This window comes from Pogona vitticeps, chromosome 4 (genome assembly GCF_051106095.1).
Source record: "Pogona vitticeps strain Pit_001003342236 chromosome 4, PviZW2.1, whole genome shotgun sequence".
In the NCBI taxonomy this organism is placed as follows: Eukaryota; Metazoa; Chordata; class Lepidosauria; order Squamata; family Agamidae; genus Pogona; species Pogona vitticeps.
In genome coordinates, this window is record NC_135786.1 from 2,095,459 (window position 1) to 2,116,995 (window position 21,537).

At 46.7% G+C, this 21,537-nt stretch overlaps 1 protein-coding gene across 2 annotated transcripts; it reads right to left on the reverse strand.

Annotated features, from left to right (window-relative positions):
* Positions 1-4,268: 4,268 nt before the first annotated feature.
* LOC140706434 (BPI fold-containing family B member 1) lies at positions 4,269-18,968 on the reverse strand. 2 transcript variants are annotated; one of them, XM_078392717.1, is made up of 12 exons: positions 18,848-18,968; positions 17,511-17,601; positions 15,395-15,446; positions 13,035-13,126; positions 12,434-12,610; positions 11,532-11,585; positions 10,966-11,115; positions 9,937-10,004; positions 8,960-9,005; positions 7,641-7,704; positions 6,035-6,111; positions 4,269-4,802 (listed from the first exon to the last, which is right to left on the reverse strand). In XM_078392717.1, exons 1-12 carry the CDS (start codon positions 18,910-18,912, stop codon positions 4,716-4,718), a joined length of 1,023 nt encoding a protein of 340 aa, XP_078248843.1. In that variant the 5' UTR covers positions 18,913-18,968; the 3' UTR covers positions 4,269-4,715. The 2 variants fall into 2 exon arrangements, with proteins under 2 accessions (XP_078248843.1, XP_072852594.2); XM_072996493.2 differs by lacking the exons at positions 15,395-15,446; positions 17,511-17,601; positions 18,848-18,968 and having other exon boundaries at positions 13,035-13,346.
* Between the last annotated feature and the right edge of the window lie 2,569 nt (positions 18,969-21,537).

The following is a 21,537-nucleotide window of genomic DNA, read 5'->3' on the forward strand; positions in this document are numbered from 1 at the left end:
ATTTTAACTGGACTGCCAAAAAGACAGACAAGTGGGTCGTAGATCAAATGAAGCTTAAACTATATCTGGAAGTAAAAAATGCTGAAATGGAGGCGGTTCTACCTTGGGCGCATCCTGAGAAAGCAAATTTCTCTGGAGAAGACAATAATGGTGGGAAAAGCAGAAGGCAGCAGGAAAAGAGGAAGGCCCCATAATACGAGATGGATTGAGTTTGCAAGAGCTGAGCTGCTGAGGACAGGATATTTTGGATGTCCCTCATTCATGGGGTCGCCCTAAGTCAGAGGCAGCTTGATGGCGTGTGACAACAACCGCATTTTAACTTAAAACCTAGCAATCTCTCCTATGAGTCACCAGGCTGAGACGATTCGGCATGCTGTAGTTTCAAAAACTAACTTTCCCAAACTGCGTCACTGCAGCAGTCCATGGACCAAGTAGGGAGCACACGCACGCACACGCATGCATGTGCACACGTGCGTGCGCGCGCACGCACACACACACACACACACACAACCACAATTTCAGGAAGCATGCCCTACCAAGTGATGAAAGCACTGTCCCTGTTTTAGCTCCTGCAGCTGATCATGCCTGCAGCTGACCATGCTCTCTAACAGCCCCGAGGACTTCCCACTCCCTTCTCTTCCCGACCTGGAGAAATCAATTATTAAAAATTAATGCTTGTTCACTAGAAGACGGAAGGGAAGCCTTGCCTTGCTCTGGGTTGCCTCTCCTTCTCCCGGCGTCAGAAGGGACTCTGCTCACAATTCCCGGCAAACAGTGGCAGAAAACAATGTCGGTGTTTTGAGCACTCTGCCGAAGGAGGGAGAGGCGGTTGGGGCAGCCGCTGCTGGCGCTAGTCCTCAGGGAAATCATGGGGAAACAGGACAGCAGCTGGGGGCCTCCCTGCACCAGGCACTTGCAATACAGATGGAAACTGAGCAGGATCTTTAAGGGATTGTAGAGAAGTCACTGTTTTGGGACTATAGTATCCAGAATCCTCCAGGTGACATGTCCTAAGGTGAAGGAGGGTTGAGTGGCTGAGAGGCCAGGGCTTTACACGGGCACGCTCCGCAGGCCGGAAGGCACAGCTCTGGTAGAGGTAATGGTGGTTGTGAAAGAAGTGGTCTCGGCCACAGCATTGCTGGATTGAGATTGCTGGGTGGGTGAAAGGAAGAGTCACCCACTACAGAATATCTTCCGTGAGCACTGTTGCCACTTGGCCATAAAGACGGGGGTAGAAGATCCTTCCTTTCCTGGTCAAAGCACAGACCCAGAATCCTAGAATCATTGAGTCAAAAGGGGCCACTAAGACCATCAAGTCCAACCCCCTGCTCAGGGCAGGAATCCAAATCAAAGCAGATCTGACAGAGGGTGGTCTGATTTTATCTCTTGAAGGCCTCCAGGGTTGGAGCGCTCACCAAATCCCAAAGTTATGGATTCTGTTGTCACACTGCTCTAACAGTTAGGAAGTTTTTCCTGATATTCAGCCTAAATCTGGCTTCCTATAGCTTGAGCCCCTTATGACCTGTCTGCGATGACCGAGAATAGATCCTGCCCCTCCTCTGTAGGACTGCCTTTCAAGTATTTGAAAAGTGCTTTCCTAACTCCCCTCACTCTTCTTTTCTCAAATCTATGCATGCCCAATTCTTGCAGCCTTTCCTCATAAGGCTTGGTTTCCAGCCCCCTGATCATCCTTGTCACCCTCCTCTGAACTTGTTCCAATTTGTTAGCATCCTTCTTGAAATGGACAGAATATACTCAAGGTGAGGCCTTACTAGTGCCAAATAGAGGGGGACTAGCACCTCATGGGATTTGGAGACTATACTTCTGTGAATGCAGCCTAAAATAGCATTGGCCTTTTTTGCAGCGACATCGCATGGTAGGCTCATATTCAGCTCTTCGTCTACAAACTCCAAAATCCTTCTCGCTCGTAGTATTGCTGAGCCAGGTATCCCCCATCTTGTAAGTGTGCATGTAGGTAGCTACGTCTGTCATATTCAGCTGGGCTTCTAATTTACCTCGTGCTGTAGCCATGAATATTTCAGCTCACCCAACTGTTCTGTGGACTTTCATGGCTCAATGATAGATGCAGTGGTCCAAAATCCAGGTATATAATTATACTAGAGGCAGGTTGATGACATAAGTTGTGATAGCAAATGGGGGCTGCTTAATGGGTCCTCTGTTTGATTCCTCATCATGCCTTCATTGGGTGGCTTTCTCGATGACCAAGAATCCAAGCTGCGACTCATGGATGAGTGGGAAGGTGCAGCTGTGAGCGACTCTATTGTCCTTTCACGAGTGCAACGACTCAATAAGATTTTGGCCCCTGCATTTCATTTTTAAGTTAATTGAAATGAAGAAGAAGAAGAAGAAGAAGAAGAAGAAGCAAAGCAAAGCAAAGCAAAGCAAAGTGTGCTGCTTATATACTGCCCCATAGCACTACAAGCACTCTCCGGGCGGTTTACAGTTTAATTATGCAGGCTACACATTGCCCCCCCCAGCAAGCTGGGTACTCATTTTGCCGACCTTGGAAGGATAGAAGGCTGAGTCAACCTTGAGCCGGCTACCTGGGATTGAACCCCAGGTCGTGAGCAAAGTTTTAGCTGCAGTACAGCAGTTTAACCACTGTGCCACGAGGCTCAAGAAGCTGGTTTGGTGGCCATTTTAGAGAATAAGAAATAAGAAGCATTTTTAGAAGTATATAAGTGTATACCAAAATGAAAGCTGGGACTCAGAAAATAATGGCTATAATGGTCTAAAGCCAATGTGTGCCCCCCAGCCTAGAGCTGCTGTCACCACCACGGCCCTAACAATGATTTTTGTTGTTGTTGTTCAATACTGTATGGTTATTGCTGAGGTATTAGCCTGGCAGCATTGGGTAGGAAGTGCAGAACAGAAAATGAGGGGCATGATCAGGAGATGATTAATTTAAAAAAACACAAAACACAGTAGCATTCTGGTTAAACATGTTACACCGTCTGCCTGTAGCCGATGTGACGCCCTTGGCACCTTCAGCAGGATGATTAATTTTTACGAGGTTAAAAGTGGGGAGGGTTCAATCCTTCTGGGGGCTCCATCGGCAGTCTAAAGCTGCCTTCCATTGAGCAGGACCGCTTGTTCCGTGTGATCAGGGTGGAGAAAGAAACAACTTAACTGGAGACCCACCTATCCCAGCGGGCCATGTTCCTGTCACAGGACTCCTTTATTCTGTGGTTTCCCATCTTTTGTGTGGTTTCCCCTACTCCCACCCCAATTCTAGAAGACTCACAACCCTCTTCTAAGGGATGGTTCCTGATAGTGAGAGCTTGATATTAAAATATGCTGGAATAGGTTGGGAGTTTTTACAACCTTGCATGCAGCTTGTAGTTTCTTTGGCCAGGAGGGACTTTTCTGGGCTGGGGCGACTGTCAATCTATCCAGCACTAGCCAATCATTCCTTCCCTGCTTTTGATTTCGAAGAGAGACCCGCCTCTCTGCTCAGTGCTTTCCCCCTCTCTAGAGTCTGTTGAGGTCTGTTGCTGAAAGCAGCCATGTGTGTTCTTTGTTTGTTGTTTCACCTGTTCACAATGGTGTCGTTTCACCTGTTTGCAACGGTGTTGTTTAACCTGTTCGCAACGGTAAGTCAAGAAAATGGTTATTCTGTCTGCTCCTGATGTCTCAGAGTGAGTTATCAAGACTGCAAGGGCCAGTTAATGAGGAAAGGGGTGGACTCTTCTGCAGAACTTGAAGTTATTCTGCTCTGTGAATCCCTGCAGCGCAGCGAGAGGGATTTAACCAAGAATTCAGAACTATGCAACTGAGTATTGGGTCCCACTCATAGCTAAAATAGGGCCCTCCTAAGAACCTCTCCAAACTGAATCCTGATCTCATCCCGGAAGACGTTGCCCAACCATTTATATAAGCCTAGATCATCTCCTCCATCTGACGGCCAGGAGATTCTCCTCCGTCCTTCAACCAGAGATGTTTTGACCCAGAGATTTTGGAGGAGCTGCAACTAGGATATGCTGCATGCCAAGCAGCTGCTTCTTCTTCTGCCCTCCCCTTGGGTTTTGGGATGAAACACACCCCTCCCTGCGCCTCCCTTGTTTTGGGAGAATTTGGCAAACAGGATCTGGAGCAAAACTGTCATTTCCCTCCCCTGCATTTCAATGAGGCGCTGGATCCGAAACCCAAGAGGAGACCTAAGATGCCACCGTTGGAACAAGAGCACGAAAATCCTTTCCCTTTGTTGTGTTTAAAAAGGAGAGACTTCAGCCACTAAAGTGCTGTGAAAGAGCACATTTTATTGTTGTACATAAGAGAAGCGAGCAGAGCCGAACGGAGGAAAACCTCACAGCACAGAGCAACCTTCTGACCTGCCAGCACTTCACTCCTTTCAAATGATTTTCTTTTCCTTTAAAAGCTTTGTTGGGCTCAGAAAGGTACAAAAAAGAAGACAAAATCTAATCTTCACGTGTTTCTAGCCCTGACTTTTTGCTGTGTTGAAAGGCAGGAGATGACTCCATCCTGGGACGTTCAGCATCCTTTCATGACAAAGCATCATCTTTTCTTGATGTTGGCTCCATGGACAGAAAAAACCAAAGCCGGTCTCCAACCGTTTCTGGGCTCTTGAGGATTGAAGCGGCGAAAGGGCAACCGGGGTGGAACCGGGGGGGGTTGTGGGTGGGTGGGTCAGGTCGCAATGGAGGAGGAGCGGGGTGATCCGTCTCCTTCCTGGCTCAGACTTCCTCCCAGGTAACCCATTCGACATAGGTCTCCTGTGGCTGCACCTGCTGCTCCTCCCAAGTATACACCACAAGAGAATCCTGCAGAACACAAAGCGACACAGGCGTGTGAGTCCCGTCCAGGCGCTCAGTCTCAGCAACACTCAAAACAGCTTTACCATCACCAAAGAGGCCTAGAAATCGGTCAGAGGAAAACGCTTGTTCATTTCTGGTTTTCTCTCCTTCCCTTTGCCTTCTCTCCCTCTCTGGTCTTCCTTGTGATCAGTTTGAGATTGGAAGACTCTTGGGGCAGAGACTCCCCCGCAGAACCCTGGTAGGGTATTCTACCTGGACTATACACACACACACTGCATTTTTGCCTGGCACTGAATTGTTGTGATCCGCAGCACTCACACAAACAGGGCAGTGATTACAATAGCCAGAAGTCCCAATGTAATGAATAATGGTTTTAAATATCCTTTTAAAATTTAACGTACCATGTTGTACCTTCTGTTTCAGTCTGACCTTCTGCTGAAGCCACAGCTTTGCGCTCTCTCTCTCTCTCTCTCTCTCTCTCTCTCTCTCACTCACTCACTCACTCACTCACTCACATATACACACACACACACACACACACACACACACACACACACACACACACACACACACACACACACACAGAGCACCACCACCTTCTCTATGTAGCACCAATTTTATAATGAATTGTTTGGTTATGTACCTGGGAAAGAGGGAGCATGCCACGTTTCATTTCAGTGACATTCAGCAAATTGAGTATTTTAATAATTCCGAGTCAGATCCAGATGTAATTAGGCTTACAGTAAATACATCAAAAGCAACGGGATGTGGCCACACTAGCAACATGAATCAATTTCTGTTCAAACTTCTAAAAACTCTGCTTCAAGTCACGTGAATGAAAATCGATTCACTTCCAGTGATTTAAACCAGTTTGGGTGTCTACACTGCCGGAACCAACTCATTTCCACAAAACTGCATTGAACCAAATCCATTTTAGAAGCAAAGTATTTAAAAAAAAAAAACCTGCAGGCCAGCTGAGAAAAAGACTCAATTGGCAGGCCATGGAAATCAATTTCACCCTTGCATTGTGTGAACCATAAAATCTAAAATAAATCTCAATGGCATTTAGATGTGGTTCTTATCACCAGTGCGACCACAGTTATGCTTACGTTAACTCCTGTTGATTTCAATGAGCCGACTGGAGGGTTGGCCAAGCCTGGGTCTGGCCCAACATTTTTCCAAATTTGCCCGTAGTAACTTGCACTTCCCACCTTCTAGGGAGGCACTGAAATTCTTACCTTGTCAGTGGCAATTTGGAAGTGCTCTGTTTCAGAACTTTCTACCATAGGCAACGTGTAGCCGTCAGAGAGCAGACCTGAAAGGGAAAGAGAGGCTCACACCCGGGCGGATGCCAGCAGCCAGCCACGGCTGTTCCCACAGGTTGTAACAAACACAGAGTCCCCGGGGGGAGAGATTGGGATCAATGGCAGTGCACACGCTCCAAATCGGAGCCTAGGAAAATTACGTCTGTGAACTGCCACCACGACAGACCCCTGTCCAGCACGGCTGGAACTAGCGGTCCAACATTTCGCATTTCTAATCTGGGTTCCCGAATGTGGTTGGTCAGCGGGAAAATGTGGAAGAGACAGATGAAATACAGACGGTCCTCGTCACGATGCAAACCCCTCCCTTCCCTGTTACGCCTGCAAACAGCAATGGCTCTCCTGAACTTGGGAAAGGTGCTACCCGGTGGTTGCTTCCAGTCTTGGCTGGAAAGGGATTGAAGAAGAGAGGAGGGACCCACCCCGGCCATATCATATGGCCTGGACTGTAGAGGCCCTTGGAACGGCATTGGCAGCCCCTAATGTAAACCTTACCAGGCTCAGGAGAAAAACAGAAGCAGAGAAGGCCAGCCTCACATTGGGCTTCTTTGGGCTCCATAAGGTGGAGGAGGAGGAAGAGAGAGGAGGATGGAGAAGAAAGGCTTCAGCAGCTGATGTACGAATAGAGAGCGGTTAAAGAGAATAAGCCCCCAGCACAGGAGCTGAGATCTGAAAGCCCACAACAGGAGGCCGGGAATAAGGAGAAGAGAAGAGCAAGAACAAGCCCGTCTGTTACTGCACGGGGTCACAGTTTCCTTCTGTTTCATCTGCCTTCTGCATGAAATCGCACTTTTAAAATGCATCTGCAGAAACCTACATATTGCCCCCATATCATTTTATCTCCTGCATGAATTGAACAGCATGGGGGAGAGTGAGATCTGTTGGATAATGAAGCCCCGATCCTGACTGAGGGGCCACAGAGGAGCCAATGAGGCCTCTTCATATGGGCTGAAGCCAAGGTTGCATCCCCCCCCCCCATATATTGGTTTTGCCCTTTTCCTGAACATGAGTGATGCTCCTTAGTTTCAGACCTTCCTTTAGGGCTGATCAGAACAACTGCACCCTCACTAAATTTAACAGCGAGAGCTCAAATCAACTTGCGTTTTTGGGGAGGGAGGGGATTGGACGTCTCCAGCCACTCAGAGACCCACTGACCAAGTGCTCCGCTCTGCCTAAAGCTGCTTAGGGATCTGCTGGGAAGGGGCGAGGTGTCAAACCCTCCGTTTATTGTGCTATTTTTATGCACACAGGCAGAGAAAGGGTGTGGCCGTGATTTCTCACAAATTGTTTTCATGCCAGTGGGCCGCTTTGATTCCTCCCCACACACTCCAGAAACATCTGTACAGATGCTTTTGAAAGGCAGATCCTCTGGGATGCAGAGGTGGCAGGCATTACAGGTGTGCAGATCTGCGGTCTTGGGCTACAATTCCCAGGGTTTCCCAGGCTGCAAAGCAGTAAAATGCGCAGCCGTGCTTGTCAACTGCCATCCGCATCATCATCATCACCACCACAGAGTGCTTACGGTTGGCTTTGGGGATCAGCGTGGCGCTCAGCAGCTCTGAGATGCCGTCATACGTGGACCAGACCTGGAACATCATTGAAAGAAATAAAAAAGAGCAGAGATGGATTGATTCATTTTCCTGCTATCAGAGAGCAGGGTGTTGGTGTTGTTGCAGAAAAGATCTGAACACAACAGCTTACCAAACCAGCAAAAGGCAAACCCCCATCTGAAAAGGGGCCTCCCAACCCTCCCCTCTGCCCTCGTTCGCAAGCCACTGAATGGCTTTTCCGTGCTTCTGTCCATTGTGACACTAGTCCACACGATCTCCCCTAAAGACAGCTTTGCAAATTCAACCTTTCCCTTCATTGACCCAAGTGCCTGTGATGGAGCAGGGAAGGTTGCTTTCACAAGGCAGGATACCTAGAAACCAGAGGCGCTGGAGAGGGCAAAGCATCCTCCTGCCTCCTCTTGACCTTGCCTGTGGGCTGTTTTTCTGGGGTGGGGGGTAGGGGTGGCCCCCAGGTTTGCCCCTGGCAGACCTGACAAGAGCTTGCCCAAACGGTCAAAAGCCGAGGAGAAGAAACAGGAATGAGCTAAACACAGGAATACCATCAAAGCAGATCTGCCAGGGAATTATCTAAGTTCTTCTTGAATGCCTCCGGGGTTGGAGCGCTCCCCAACTCCAGAGGTCACGGGTTCCACTGTCATTCGGCTCTAACAGTTAGGAAGTTTTTCCTGACATTCCACCAAAATCGGGCTTCCTTTCACTTGAGCCCATTGTGTGTCCTGCACTCTGGGATGATGGAGAACAGATCTTGCCCCTCCTCTGTAGGACAGCCTTTCAAATGTTTGAAAAGTGCTGTCATATCACCCACTAACTTTAACTCACTTCGTGCAAGCAGACTCAGCAGGGACATCTGCCATGAATTTTTCAGACTCTAGCCTGCCATTTTTATGCACTGTCCATGTTGGATGGTGCACAGCCTGAAGAAGTGAGATTTTAATCATGAAAGCTTGCAATTTCTCTCTCTCTCTCTCTCTCTCTCTCTGTGTGTGTGTGTGTGTGTGTGTGTGTGTCTGTCTGTCTGTCTGTCTGTGTGTATGTGTGCGTGTATGTGTGTGTTTAATGGTTCAATGAAGGTGTCACCTTTCTCCTGTATCTCAATGCCTCAGGCAAGTACTATAATGAGAACTTCTTGAATCTGTTTTCATAAATGTAATGTTCCATCCTCTGCTGTGGTGGAGGGAGGGAGTGAAAGGCCGCCCATGTGCATGAAACCTATGGCAGAGCTGAAATTTCCATAGGGGCAGTTCTGGCTGTGTGGTGATTGTGTACTTACATCAAAGGCTCCAACAGAAGAGTTTTCCAGGGTAAGCTCGCTAAGGCTGGAAGAAAAAAATGAAACAGGAGGGTTTTTTTAAAAAATTAAGCTCTTCTTTCACTTTTAAAAAATGTTTCTGTTTTCTAAAGAATACAGTACCTGTTCTGCATCCTTGAATCAACCTGAGCTATAACTACCATATAGGCTGGAACTGCAAACTGCAGATACCCTGCCGGAAGCTTTTTACTACAAGTTCTCTGCAGTACGCACCCTTCAGTCTTGAGAGACGAGGGTCACGTGCTCTGTATGGAGGACTTGGAACAGCATCTAATCTAATATTGTGCCAGCCTTGCTTCCATTTTGGATATTTTGTTTTTATTGCGAACTTTCTGTGAACCTATCATTTGTTTTCTGGTGCTTCTGACTGCAAACAATGTAAATTGATATATTCACGAAGGCTTTCATGGCCGGGATCTGATGGTTGTTGTGGGTTTTTCGGGTTCTTTGGCCATGTTCTGAGGTTGTTCTTCCTGACGTTTCGCCAGTCTCTGTGGCCGGCATCTTCAGAGGACAGCACTCTGTGCTCTGGTGTAGCTGGCTTGGGAGTGCAGTATTTATGGCTGTGAGATAGGCTTTTGTCTTTTTCCTGTAGATGGGTGATTAGTGTGTATTGTTGTGGGTGTATTGTTGTGCTAAGGGGAAGAGATTATCTGTTCCTGTGGTTGATGGGTGTCATTAGCTGGTCTTTTGTGTGTAGTGATCCCGTGTCCTTGTGGGTGGGTAGAGTTCGTTGACCTTTTGCAAAATTTGGCTCCCAGCTATCAAACATACTACGTGCAACCCAGAACAACCAATGTAAATTAACATTCTAGTAAACAGACTACATATAGAAAACAGGACGAAAAAAGATGTTTGGGAGCCATTCAAAATGAAGATTTGATTTTAAAAGACACAGAAAAGGGAATGAAACAAAAGAAAAAATTGATTCTTTTTACCTTCCGAAACTAAGGCTGAAGCTCAGTTTCCCGTGACTGACAGAAAAGGCTACAGCGAAAGTTGCTTTCTGAGATTTAAAAAAAATAAGATTTCTGTTAGCCGTAAAGATTGATACATCCAGAGCTAAGCTTGAAAGGAAAGGAGAGGGCCATTCCCAGTGTGTCCTGAAAGATGGTCTCTTGGCCAGGGTGAGAAACAGGATCTGGGACTTGAAGAGAGTTTGAAACTGGAGACCCAATCAGGGACAGTGCAAGTTCTGCCCCCAGGGATTTCTCAGTACTTTGGGGTGTTTTATGAGTCAGTTGTGGGGGCACAGAATACAGTTCCCTGAGTTCACCCTTGAGTTCTTGGATCAGGAAGTTGAACACCAAAGACATTTTCAGGCCTATAGTTCTGAAGATATAACGGTCGAAAAACAAACCAACCCCCTCCCCATCATAAACACATCAAATGCAAAAAAGCAGGCAGGTGATAAGAAACAAAATGGTACAGGTTGTTAGCAGCTGATCCTTCAAGGTCACAGGAATAGGAAAAGAGGAGCCGGCAGGAGAAGGGTGTATGGGTTGAGGAGTGTTGGAGACTGGCCGGCTTGCAACATGGCATCGTTGTTCTGAGCATGATCTCAAGTCAAGACTGGCATGGTTACATCCAGCCTCCACTAAGAGAGGAGCCAGAAGCAGACGCTGGGCGCAAGCCGGGCACAATACGGTGGGAAGTAGCTGGGTGGCCAATGGAGACGAGGGACACTGTGTCGCAACAAGATGGCTCAAGGAACAGGGGCCACTGGGGGAGCCTGGTGCCTCCTCTGAAAGGTTCCCTTCCATATTCTTGAACATTTTGGGCGCATCCGCCAGACTGGGGCACTACCAAGGCTGCTATGAACCAGTCTTACAGATTGGTCAGGCCCAGAGTCCAGAAAAACGACTTCCCCAGAATCCTCCAGCTAGTGTGACTGGTGTGTGGAGAGCGCAGAATCAACACCCGTCTGGAGCCGCACGTGGAGATGAACTTGCCAATCCAGTACTTACCCCTTTGATGGTAAAGAAAACTTGATTTGCAACCCGGGGACGGCTACCAAAGACCGTGAGGCTGATCTCCTGGACCATTTCAGCCTTTCCGGAAGTCATACGGACATTTGGAGCTCCATAGGAGATCTGCAGTGCCTCTAACGTGGCCCCCTGTAAAATTAAATAAAAGACATGAGAAGACCCCCTGATTCTAACCCAGTTGACACTGAGGAAGGAATTGTCCATGAAATGCTTCAGATTGTTTCTCAAGGTCCTTAAGAACAACCCAGTTGTCAACAGAGACTATCTTATCACCTAAGCTGGGTAATTTAGAATTGTACCGTACAGTATTATTATTATTTAGATAATCTCCTTATGAGCACCCACTCCCACCCTGCGGCCTCAGATTCCTTTTTGCTTCCACAAATCATGACATCAAAGTGGGCGTGTTGTAGTCACACAATTAACCAGTTCTGTTGAGGAAGTACCCCAATATTGGGCTCTCGCTAGTAAGAACAAGAACGGCCTCCCTTGAGGACTTCAGCTGCCAACTCGCGGAGCAGAAGGATTCAAATGGAAGTACTCACCCGAGGGAGTGAAAGACCACGGATTGCTTCTATAGATTTCTTGAATATAGCAACCTTTGGGGAAACGAATAAGAAAAATCTTAGAACTCCCTAAGTTTCTTTTAGGAAAGTGGAGCTGAAATCCAGCTCTCGAGAGGGTCCCTGGAAGTTCAGAAATGAAGGATGAGCATCGCTCAACTGAGCCAGGGAAACCCCTTTCTGGAGAGACCAGGTGCCATTCTCTGTAGGCTTCACACCACCAAACCTCAGGGACTCCAGGTCAAAGCTATGGGTGGTTTCCACCATCCAGGGAGCCTATGTAGGGGGTACAGGATCTATGGGGAGGGGGAGAGTTGATGCTCTCCTCCCCTCCCAGCCCAGGATCCAGATCCACATTTTCGTTCATACAAAAAAACCCAAACAAATTTGTAGGCAGCAAATGTCTGGATGCGTCCAGAAGAAGGGCATGGTCAACCACTTCTGAGTATCCTATACCAAGAAAAAAACCCTGGAAACTCAGAATTGATTTAACGATGCATGCTTATTATTGTGTATTAAAATAAGGGACCTTTTGGCCCATCAAAGACCTTATTTATTTGGCCTTATCCTCCATGGACTGCAGATGTTTCATAAGATGAAAATGCATGGATGCAATATGTGTTGCAGTGTGCCAAAGCTTATGCCCAATTAGAAAAGAAAACGTCTTCAAGCATGGCAAGACTGTGATTTTCACTGCAGGAGACTACTGTAGTTTGGCTTCCTTCTTTCCCCTTTCTGCTCTAGCCACTCCTTTTGAAGGAACAGTTCCACGGCAATTTCCAAAATCTTACATTCAAAATTTTGCAACGCAGAACCAATCTCTAAAGTGGATTCAGGACATCACTTGGGAAGATCTGATAAAACGGCGAATGTTTACAGCTGACCTGTGCTTCATTGTTGATGGTGAGGGTCTGGGCAGGCATCTTGGACAGGAACAGTGTTTTAATTAAGTCGTCGCTCATGACGATGTTCATGGAGGAGTCGCCCAGGGGCACGGAGGGAAGCGGGGTGGAACTGGGGGGCAGCTCGTAGCTGCTTCCTCCGGTCATCTGCATGCTACCCTGCGAAGAAGGGACGAGCAAGAACAGGTCACATGACAAATATGAGCCCTGCTACTGAGTGTTACGGAGTGTTTAAAAATATTCCAAGTGCTCAGAAATGGAACAACAGTATTTGCTCTTTGGGCCAAAGACTGGCAGTCTGTACATGTGTGTGTGAAAACAGACAAGAAATCAAGGATGCTAGACAAAACCCACAAACACCTTTTTCAAGTGCTGGATATGGCAAGCCATCTAGGTCTCCAGTCCCCGTGTGGCATTTCCATTACACCTTATTTTACACCTTACAAGAAATTACATGATCCAGATAAGTGACACCAGAGACAAGCACACTGAATAGGACTTTTGGACCCATTTCAGAAAGCTGTTTCCTCTCTGTAACAATTTGTATTTAAAGTTATAAAAAAAAGAGAACACAAATATTTACTTGATAATCAATTCTCATGGACTCGCCGGAAATAATATAGGAATCGGCAGAAAGCTGGATCGATTGTCCATTTGCTGCTGTTGAAATTGAGCCTGTGAGAAAATGGGAATTAGAAGATATTAGCCCTCCTAGGTCATCCTGGCAGATACATAAGGCAGACCACCTTTTCAGGCTGTTCACCTGCACAAACCTCCTTCGAAAGGAGAGAAGTGATGGAAGATCATGTGTCTTCCAGTGGAACTTGTGTGGGAAAAGCATCCTGGAGCACTGGGCCCATGGCTTACGAAAGGTAGGTGAATAAATCAGCATTTAAAAAACAAAGAGGGAGAAGCAAAGGGGGTTGAAAAATTCAGCATGCAGAAGAAAAACAAGAAATAAGAATGGTTGTTGTGGGTTTTTCGGGCTCTTTGGCCGTGTTCCGAAGGTTGTTCTTCCTGATGTTTTGCCAGTCTCTGTGGCCATGGGCATCTTCATAACAGATCATGGACAGAGTTCTAACTCCAGTCCTCTGAAGATGCCGGCCATAGAGACTGGTGGAACGTCAGGAAGAACAACCTTCAGAACATCGCCAGAGAGCCCGAAAAACCCACAACAACCATCAGATCCCGGCCGTGAAAGCCTTCGCGAATACAAGGAATAAGAAATTTATTGCTGGAATACAACTGTGCTCCCGCTCGAAGGCAGATGTCCATAGCTCCTTGTTTCATTGATAGCCTAATGTCCAACTAGGGGGTTGGGGAGCATTAAATCAGAACTTCCCCCTTTCTTAGCTTGAGGTTTCAGCGAACATCTTTCAAGGGCTCGGGGACGACCACGGGGGATAGAATAGCAAATTAGAACATTTCAGGCAGGGCAAATTGCTCGAATGTAGGTTTGGTCTAGGGAGAGTCAAGTTCAGATCCTCACAAATCCACAAAATGTCCAACGTGGCTGGTCTTTCTCTTGGATTTACCGACAGGGTAGAATGGCCCGAGAATACAAGGCACGGGTCTCCGGGGTGGCAGGTCAGAGGAGGGATATGGATTCTCCCTGGTTCCTTCTTCAAGGGAGGGGGGGATGCCACCATCACCAATATGAGTTGTGTCCCCTCTCTGCTTGATCCCCATGGGATGCTGCTGGCTTTTGACCACGAGCCATGGGCGCAGGACTCCTCTACTCCATGAGCAGAGAGGGCCTGGGGAGCATCCCCAAACGCCAGGTGCACCCGTGGAGAAGGCGATGGCACGGAAGGTGACTCTGGGCCTGCTTTTCAAACTTTGCCGGCTACTCGCGGTCATCACTAGGACAACTGGCCTTGACCTTCACGACAGGGTTGCTCCCCACAGTCCTGAATTTGAGCCACCCATCGCGGGTCAGAAGCTAGCCCTGTCCAGGGAGTGGATGGTACGTGTCTCTGTGTGCGTTTGTTTGGCCAAGAACACATACGAGCCCTTTGGGAAGATACTGAAGGTTCAGGATGTAGACAGGGTCACAGGAAAAGACAAACCGCTCCATCATCTCAGTCCTGGAAAACTGCCAACCACCCACCTTTTTCCCCCCATTCCCTGCTAAGCTGGGCTGCTATGTAAGAAGATAAATTAAGGATGAAGTTTTGGATGGCATCCCATTTCATTGTTTAATAACTCTCTCTCTGTGTGTGTGTGTGTGTGTGTGTATGTGTGTGTGTGATTTTGTGGTTCTAATGCACTGACATGCTTCAAATGTGCGTGTGTGGGTGTGTGTGTGGTAGGTTTGGTTTGACTACCATTTTATGATTTGTTTAATTACATTTAGTTTCAGTTGTGTTCATTCATGAAGGCTGCAAGTGCTGCTTTCTGGTGAAAAAGTGGAGCAGAACTGAAATTAATTAATTAATTAATTGATTGATTGATTGATTGATTGATTGATTGATTGATTGATTGATTGATTGATTGATTGATTAATACAAGTGACACTTCTGATCCTCCATGAGAAAAAGGGTTATGTCTTCACCAGAATTCTGCCACCCAGGGATATTGGGGTGGCAGGGAAGACACAGCCCAGTGTGCCCTCGCCCCCCCCCCAAGGTTCTGCAATAATCTCCAGGTGACTATGATGTGTCTCTGATGCAGGAAAAGAGAACAGGAGGAAAAGAGAGCTTCCCATATTTACATGGGCGATCATGGCAGGACGCTGAGCCAGTCGGTCACTGTGGGTGTCATTGGGTCAAAGAGGCCTCAGGAGAAGTTCCCCCAAGTCTCCTCTGTTCTGGAGGAAAAGCAGAACTCCTTCTCCAGCTTCCTTGACCGCTGTATTTTCTCAACCTGCCTTTCCTGACCCTTCCCATCTGTAATACTCAGAAGAAGGAAGTCAGAGAGAGCGCATAGTGAAAAATGGCTCACCTTGCAAGATGTTCAACACCGTTTGCATCAACCCATTTGCAAGTGGGCAGAGCTGTGAAAAAAAGAGAGGAAGGTATCAAAATCACCAAGAGGACCCACCAGGAGCAGGCATCGCAAGCTAGTCTGTGAGCCCATGAGAACAAACCTCAATAGCGGTCATATCTCTCTAAAGCCATTGTTAAGGCCAGTTTAAAATAAAATATTTTTTTAAAAAACAGAGCAATGAGTGAGTTTTCACATTTCAAAAAATGCTGCAGCTACCTAGAGGTTAAAAAGGGGGCAGGAGAGAAAAGCAGATTTTCTTGGGTTGAAACAGATCCACAGATGATAGCTACGTCATGTAGAATGGAAGTAGGTTTGGGACATAATGATAGCACGATCCGGTGCATGTCCTCTCCAAATTCAGTTCTACCATGTTCCATAAGGCTTGCATCCAGATGGTCTCAGGAGGCAATGTTAATAGATGAGATTGGACTGGGGTAGGTGTCAAAGGACCTCAACATGTGCTAATCCTCTGGTGGGGCAAGGGGGCAGCGAAGCCTAGCCTTCCCACGCTTCGAAACATAAAATCCCCCCAGGCTAGCTCAAGAGAAGACCAACTCTGCAAGGCACTTTATCAATTAGCCACAGTGGGTGCCAAAAACCCTACAAGAAGGACAGCAGGATTTGGGCAACTCTTTCTTGACTGTGTTTTAAGCCACGTTCGGTCCAAACCATGAAAGAAAGACAGCTTGTTAAATAAATCCCTAAATCCATGTTCTGGTGAGAATAGAATAGAAGCAAAGCAAAGCAAAGCGTGCTGCTTATATACCGCCCCATAGCGCTTCAAGCACTCTCTTGGCGGTTTACAATTTAATTATGCAGGCTACACATTGCCCCCCCCCCCCAGAGAGCTGGGTACTCATTTTACCGAGCTCAGAAGGATAGAAGGCTGAGTCAACCTTGAGCTGGCTACCTGGGATTTGAACCCCAGGTCGTAAGCAAAGTTTTGGCTGCAGTACAGCGGTTTAACCACTGCGCCACGAGGCTCAATAGAATAGAATAGAATAGAATAGAATAGAATAGAATAGAATAGAATAGAATAATAAAGATATCAACACAACATGCATCTTGGATTTATGGCTTGCCCTATATTTTTATATCAAACAAATAAATAAGCAAACCATCTCAGTGCCAAACTAGTGTTGTTCCCCTTGGAGAAATAAAATGTGCAAACACAGGAAGCAAAGCAAAATGGTCTGATTATTTAGGAAGACATAAACAGTCACCTCCGGATGCTTCTGATCCATAAAAGTCAACACAACACAAGGATGATGGTAATTCTGTGCCGTTTGCCTTACAGAGTCCTCTTTTTGATTTCCCTTACTCTTTCTTTTTTCTGATTTGCTCCTTTTGCTGAGAGTGCAACAAAATGCCTTACTCTCTCGCAGGGCAAAGAGATGAATTCTGAGGTTCGTCATCATTCAGTGAGAGGAGAAACAGGAGAGAACATAGGTCTCTGACCATAGTCAGATTGATGCTTTGCCTTAAAGTGGGCCTAAATATGATCTCCTAGGGCAGCGGCTTCCACAAGTTTGAACATTATGCCTCTCTTTCTGGTTTTTTGAGAAGCCCAAATGGAAATTAAAAAATTAAAAATAAACCCCCCAAGCGAATAAACCTCCTTTAAATTCAAAATAAGCACAAAGAGTTCCCCTTGAAAAATCTTAAGTTCTGGGAACAACCTCCATCATAGATGTTTGTTTAAGCTGGTTTTTTAAAAAAATCTTCAAGAAAGAATCATAGTCTTGTGCTTCTCCTGAAATTTTTAAGCCAGCCCTCTCCACCAGTTTAGGAACCAATGTTTTGGGCTCTCCTGCCAACTGCCTGAATCCTGACCAAAGTGGGTGTATTTGGTGAGTCGGCCCTGGAGTTTTGCAGGGAGTAGCACTCTATTTGTTGTGAGCCACCCAGAGTAGACATTGTCTACATGGGTGGCATATAAGTCTAATAAATAAATAAATAAATAAATAAATAAATAAATAAATAAATAAAGAAAGAAAGAAAGAAAGAAAGAAAGAAAGAAAGAAAGAAAGAAAGAAAGAAAGAAAGAAAGAAAGAAAGAAAGAAGCATCACCTGTTTCTGGAGGAGGTTTGGAATCACCTTCTCAAGAATGTTCGTCACGACCTTCAGAATGTCGTTCAGGGCTTTGAAGAGAGGTTGGTCACTGGAAGAAATTGTTAAGATCAAAATCAGCCAAGCCCAAATACAACCGTCACTGGATTTGGTTTTGAAAACCAGCACAACATGTAGATTTTAGAAAGCCACCAACTGGTCCCGTTTGAGGGGCGTGCCAGTCCTGACCCTTGTATTTCAGCCCTTGGTGAGGCAGATGTTCCCACCTTTAATCTTTTACAAAGCAGTCCTTATGCAGAGTGCTTGAGCACTATGAGTAGTAAGGGGGGGAACATAGTGTAATTAGCACCCTGTTGTGTTTGTGTGCCTTATCTCAGAAATGGAACTACCTTCAACCCAACCATGGACAGTTGGGTTGATGAATCAATCTGCAGAGGTACAGCCGGCATGGTCAACTCAGAGACAGCCTCCAAGTAGAAAGTGTTAAAAACCGAAATGCAACCATCAATGAGTTCCGGTCTTGGGGTCAGGAGATCCATTGCAGGAAGAGGTGTCGTTCATGTGGGACTTCCTTCCTGTTCTGCCCTAAGCTGGTCTCTGGACCAAGGGGAGACCTGCTGCCAAAGGAAGGCCTGGGGAAGGAAGAATGTTAAAGGAGGTGACCAGGGTGTGTGTGTATATGTGTGTGTTTGTGTGGAGTTGTGAGGTTGCAGAGCAGGTAGGGAAAGAGCTGGTAAGGGCAAAGGACTTAACTTCTTTTCTTTCCTCAAACTTCTTCCTTCCACAGACCCTTGGACAAAACTTTATATTCCTATGAAATGAAACTGGGAAAATAGTTTCCATTGGAGGCCATAAATGTGCAGGCTGGTTCACCCTGAGCATTTTTCCATGGAGTCTCTTACACACTGATGGGGTGATGTGAAGCCAAGATGCATCTGTGGCCGTTGATCATTTGGGGTGGGAATTAGCTAATATTTGATGCATTGGAGGGAAATGTAAACGATTCCTTTATAATGTATTCTCAAAGGCTTTCATGGCCAGGATCTGATGGTTGTTGTGGGTTTTTCAGGCTCTTTGGCCGTGTTCTGAAGGTTGTTCAGAACACAGCCAAAGAGCCCGAAGAACCCACAACCAGATGGAAAATGGAAGATGGAAGGAAGGAAGGAAGGAAGGAAGGAAGGAAGGAAGGAAGGAAGGAAGGAAGGAAGGAAGGAAGGAAGGAAGGAAGGAAGGAAGGAAGGAAGGAGATGGAAAATGGAAGGAAGGAAAGAAGGGAGGGAGGAAGAAATAGGCCTATTAGTCAACAGTGCTGTCACACAATAGGAAACATGACTCACTTGTTGAAAAGGGTGATTTTGATGTGACCAGGAGTATTCTCACAGTTTCCAAGGACCAGCTGCATGCGGCGAGTGGTAGGGTTTCTGTACAGTTGGACTCCAACCTGGAGGTCCAGAGCCACGTTTAGATAGAGAAGTCTCCCCAAATTCAGTGGTCTACAAATAGAAAAGAAAGGTATCAGGAGACTTGTCTCCTAGTTGCCTCTCGTCTGCTCCCAGAGGCATCTGGTGTGAAATACAGGGAGCTGGACTAGATGGGTCCTTGGCCTATTTCCAGCAGGGCTCTTCTGAGGTTCCTTATGTATTCTGAAGAAATACTTCCAGTATAGTGAGCAAGACTTCTAGAGTGATGTCTTTTCAACCACCTGAAAGGCGTTCCATTGACACACTCATGCAGATACATGCCATTCACCTGGACCCTCCTTCAGACCTCAGAGATGGATGCTGGGATCCCAGCCCCCGGTTCTATCCCGCTCTTCTTAAAAGAACCATGGAAAACTGCTCACATGTTTAGTTCGATCTCCAGATTGGCTGGGACTCTCAGGAAGATGCGCTTTTCGGTCTCATCAAAACGGATGTCGAGCTGGAGAAGGTCCACTTTCTTGATTCGCAATCTACTCATTAAAAGAGGAGGAAAGGGAAGTCAAGAGCAGCCCACCTGACAATGCGGACTCTGTGGAAACATTCACCTCTTCTCCCGCCTCTGATTCAGTCCTCCTACCCACCCCCCAGCTCAAATGTGCTCCAAAGAGACAGGAGTGCTGACACACAGCATCCTCCGTGGCGACGGATGTCCATGGCCCTTGTCGTTCCTTGCTTCGTTGGAACACTTTCTATGACCTGGGCCACCCAGCCACAGGACTGAAAGCAGGACACAAGGGTGACCCAATAAAGAAAGCCATCAAGTCCCAACACGCGGCTCTGCTCACCCTAAGATGTTCTGAACAACGTTGTTCACCATGCCTCCAAGGAGATTGCCGACTCCCAGGAAGCCTTGTGAGCCGCCACCTTGCGCCATGTTGCTTTTCAGGCTCTCCTGGAGGGGCATGTTTAGCAGCTGGTTCTTCCAAGCCTGCTTGTCCATCCGGGCTGAAACCACTGAAAGCAAGAGTCAGAAGCCTGGTTAGAGGTCAGCAAACCGACAGAGGTGCATTCGCAGGGTTGCTGGACAAGGGGCCAAAGTCAAGTGAGTGAGTTTGTCACAGGGGTGAGCTTTGCACACAGAGGATGCTCTGAAGCGCAGGCGCAGAGCTCCATGCCATAACAACAAGGGATTATTCTTTGCTTTGACAATGCTAATAATGTTGATGATGATGTCCCATCAAGTCAATTCTGACTTATGGTGACTATTTTATTTTATTTTATTTATATACCACCCAGGGAATTTGCAGGGAAGTTACCCCGACCCACCCCTACAATCCCTCCAAGTTGGTAAAGATTGGGATTCGGACATCCAAGTTAGTGCATTACATCCAACAAAGTGCATTTCCCCAAGGAAGTGCCCTTTGGCATCTGGCTTGGGGAATCAAACTAGTGCAAAAATGCGCTAAAAATTTGTTGGTTCATGATTTATCAGGGCCATTGATTTGTATGAATACGAACTGACAAATTAATGATTTTTGTATGAATTTGGTTATTCGTTCTTTAATTCATGCCCGTCTCTAGCGGCTACTAGCCCTGGCAGACATCTACAACCTCCTGTACCAGGGACAGCATGTCTGCCTCTGTGCATCCTTGGTTCCTGGGGAACAGGAGTGGAAAGGTCATGCTGCACCGTTGGTGGGCTTGCTGGGTCGTGTTGGGATGTGAATGGACTGTTAGGACAGGTTAGCAGCCTTGGGTCTGACCCAACTTCAGGAATCTTCTTATATTCTTGGAAGACAAAACTGGTGTTGATTTGAAGTTTGCAAAGCAAATTCTCTCCCCTGTTCTTCCTCCGGTCCGTCAGGTAAAGGGAGAGAAGGTAGTATGGGGAGAAAGGGGGTTTGAAGCTAGTGTCGACTTACTTTGCTGGAACCTTTCAGGGCTGATATTGACCGAGACTTGAGGGAAGCCATTCCCTTGGACATTCTGGGCCAAGACGCCACAGACAACTGCGAGGACAAGAACTGGAAGCATCTTCGTGGCCCAGACCTGATGAGAAACATTCTGTGTTAGGAGTGTCACAAGAGGGAAAAAAACAGAGAAGACAAGGAGGGCTTGAGGAGGGAGAAGACAGGGAAGGAATTGAGACAGCATGCACTTCTGCAATTTGGTTCTTGATTCCTTCAGGTGGCATCAAACACGGATTCCCTCCAAAGGTCCGATGACGTTTGTCAATGTTTGCCTTGACCAGATGGGCTCCATAAATTCGGTGCCATCAATCTTTGGTCCTGCTGCTTTTTATGCCCAGAGGATTATCGACACTATGAAGAAATTATTTGGAACAAGACAGACAGGTGACAGTATACTAAGTAATGAGCTGGATTCAGGAGTTCTAGAAAGTGGTGTTAAAACAGCCGTTTTTGCTAAATTTGTTTTCAGTTAGGGAGACTTCCTTCAGGTGATTTATCTGCTTTATAGCCAGTTTAAAAAAGAAAGGGGGGAAAGAACATTAGCCAAAGTTTAACATTTTAATTACTTAAATCTTACTAAAACTAGATGACCATCTGAAGCCACAGATTTTTTTGGTAGCAAATTTTAAACATTTA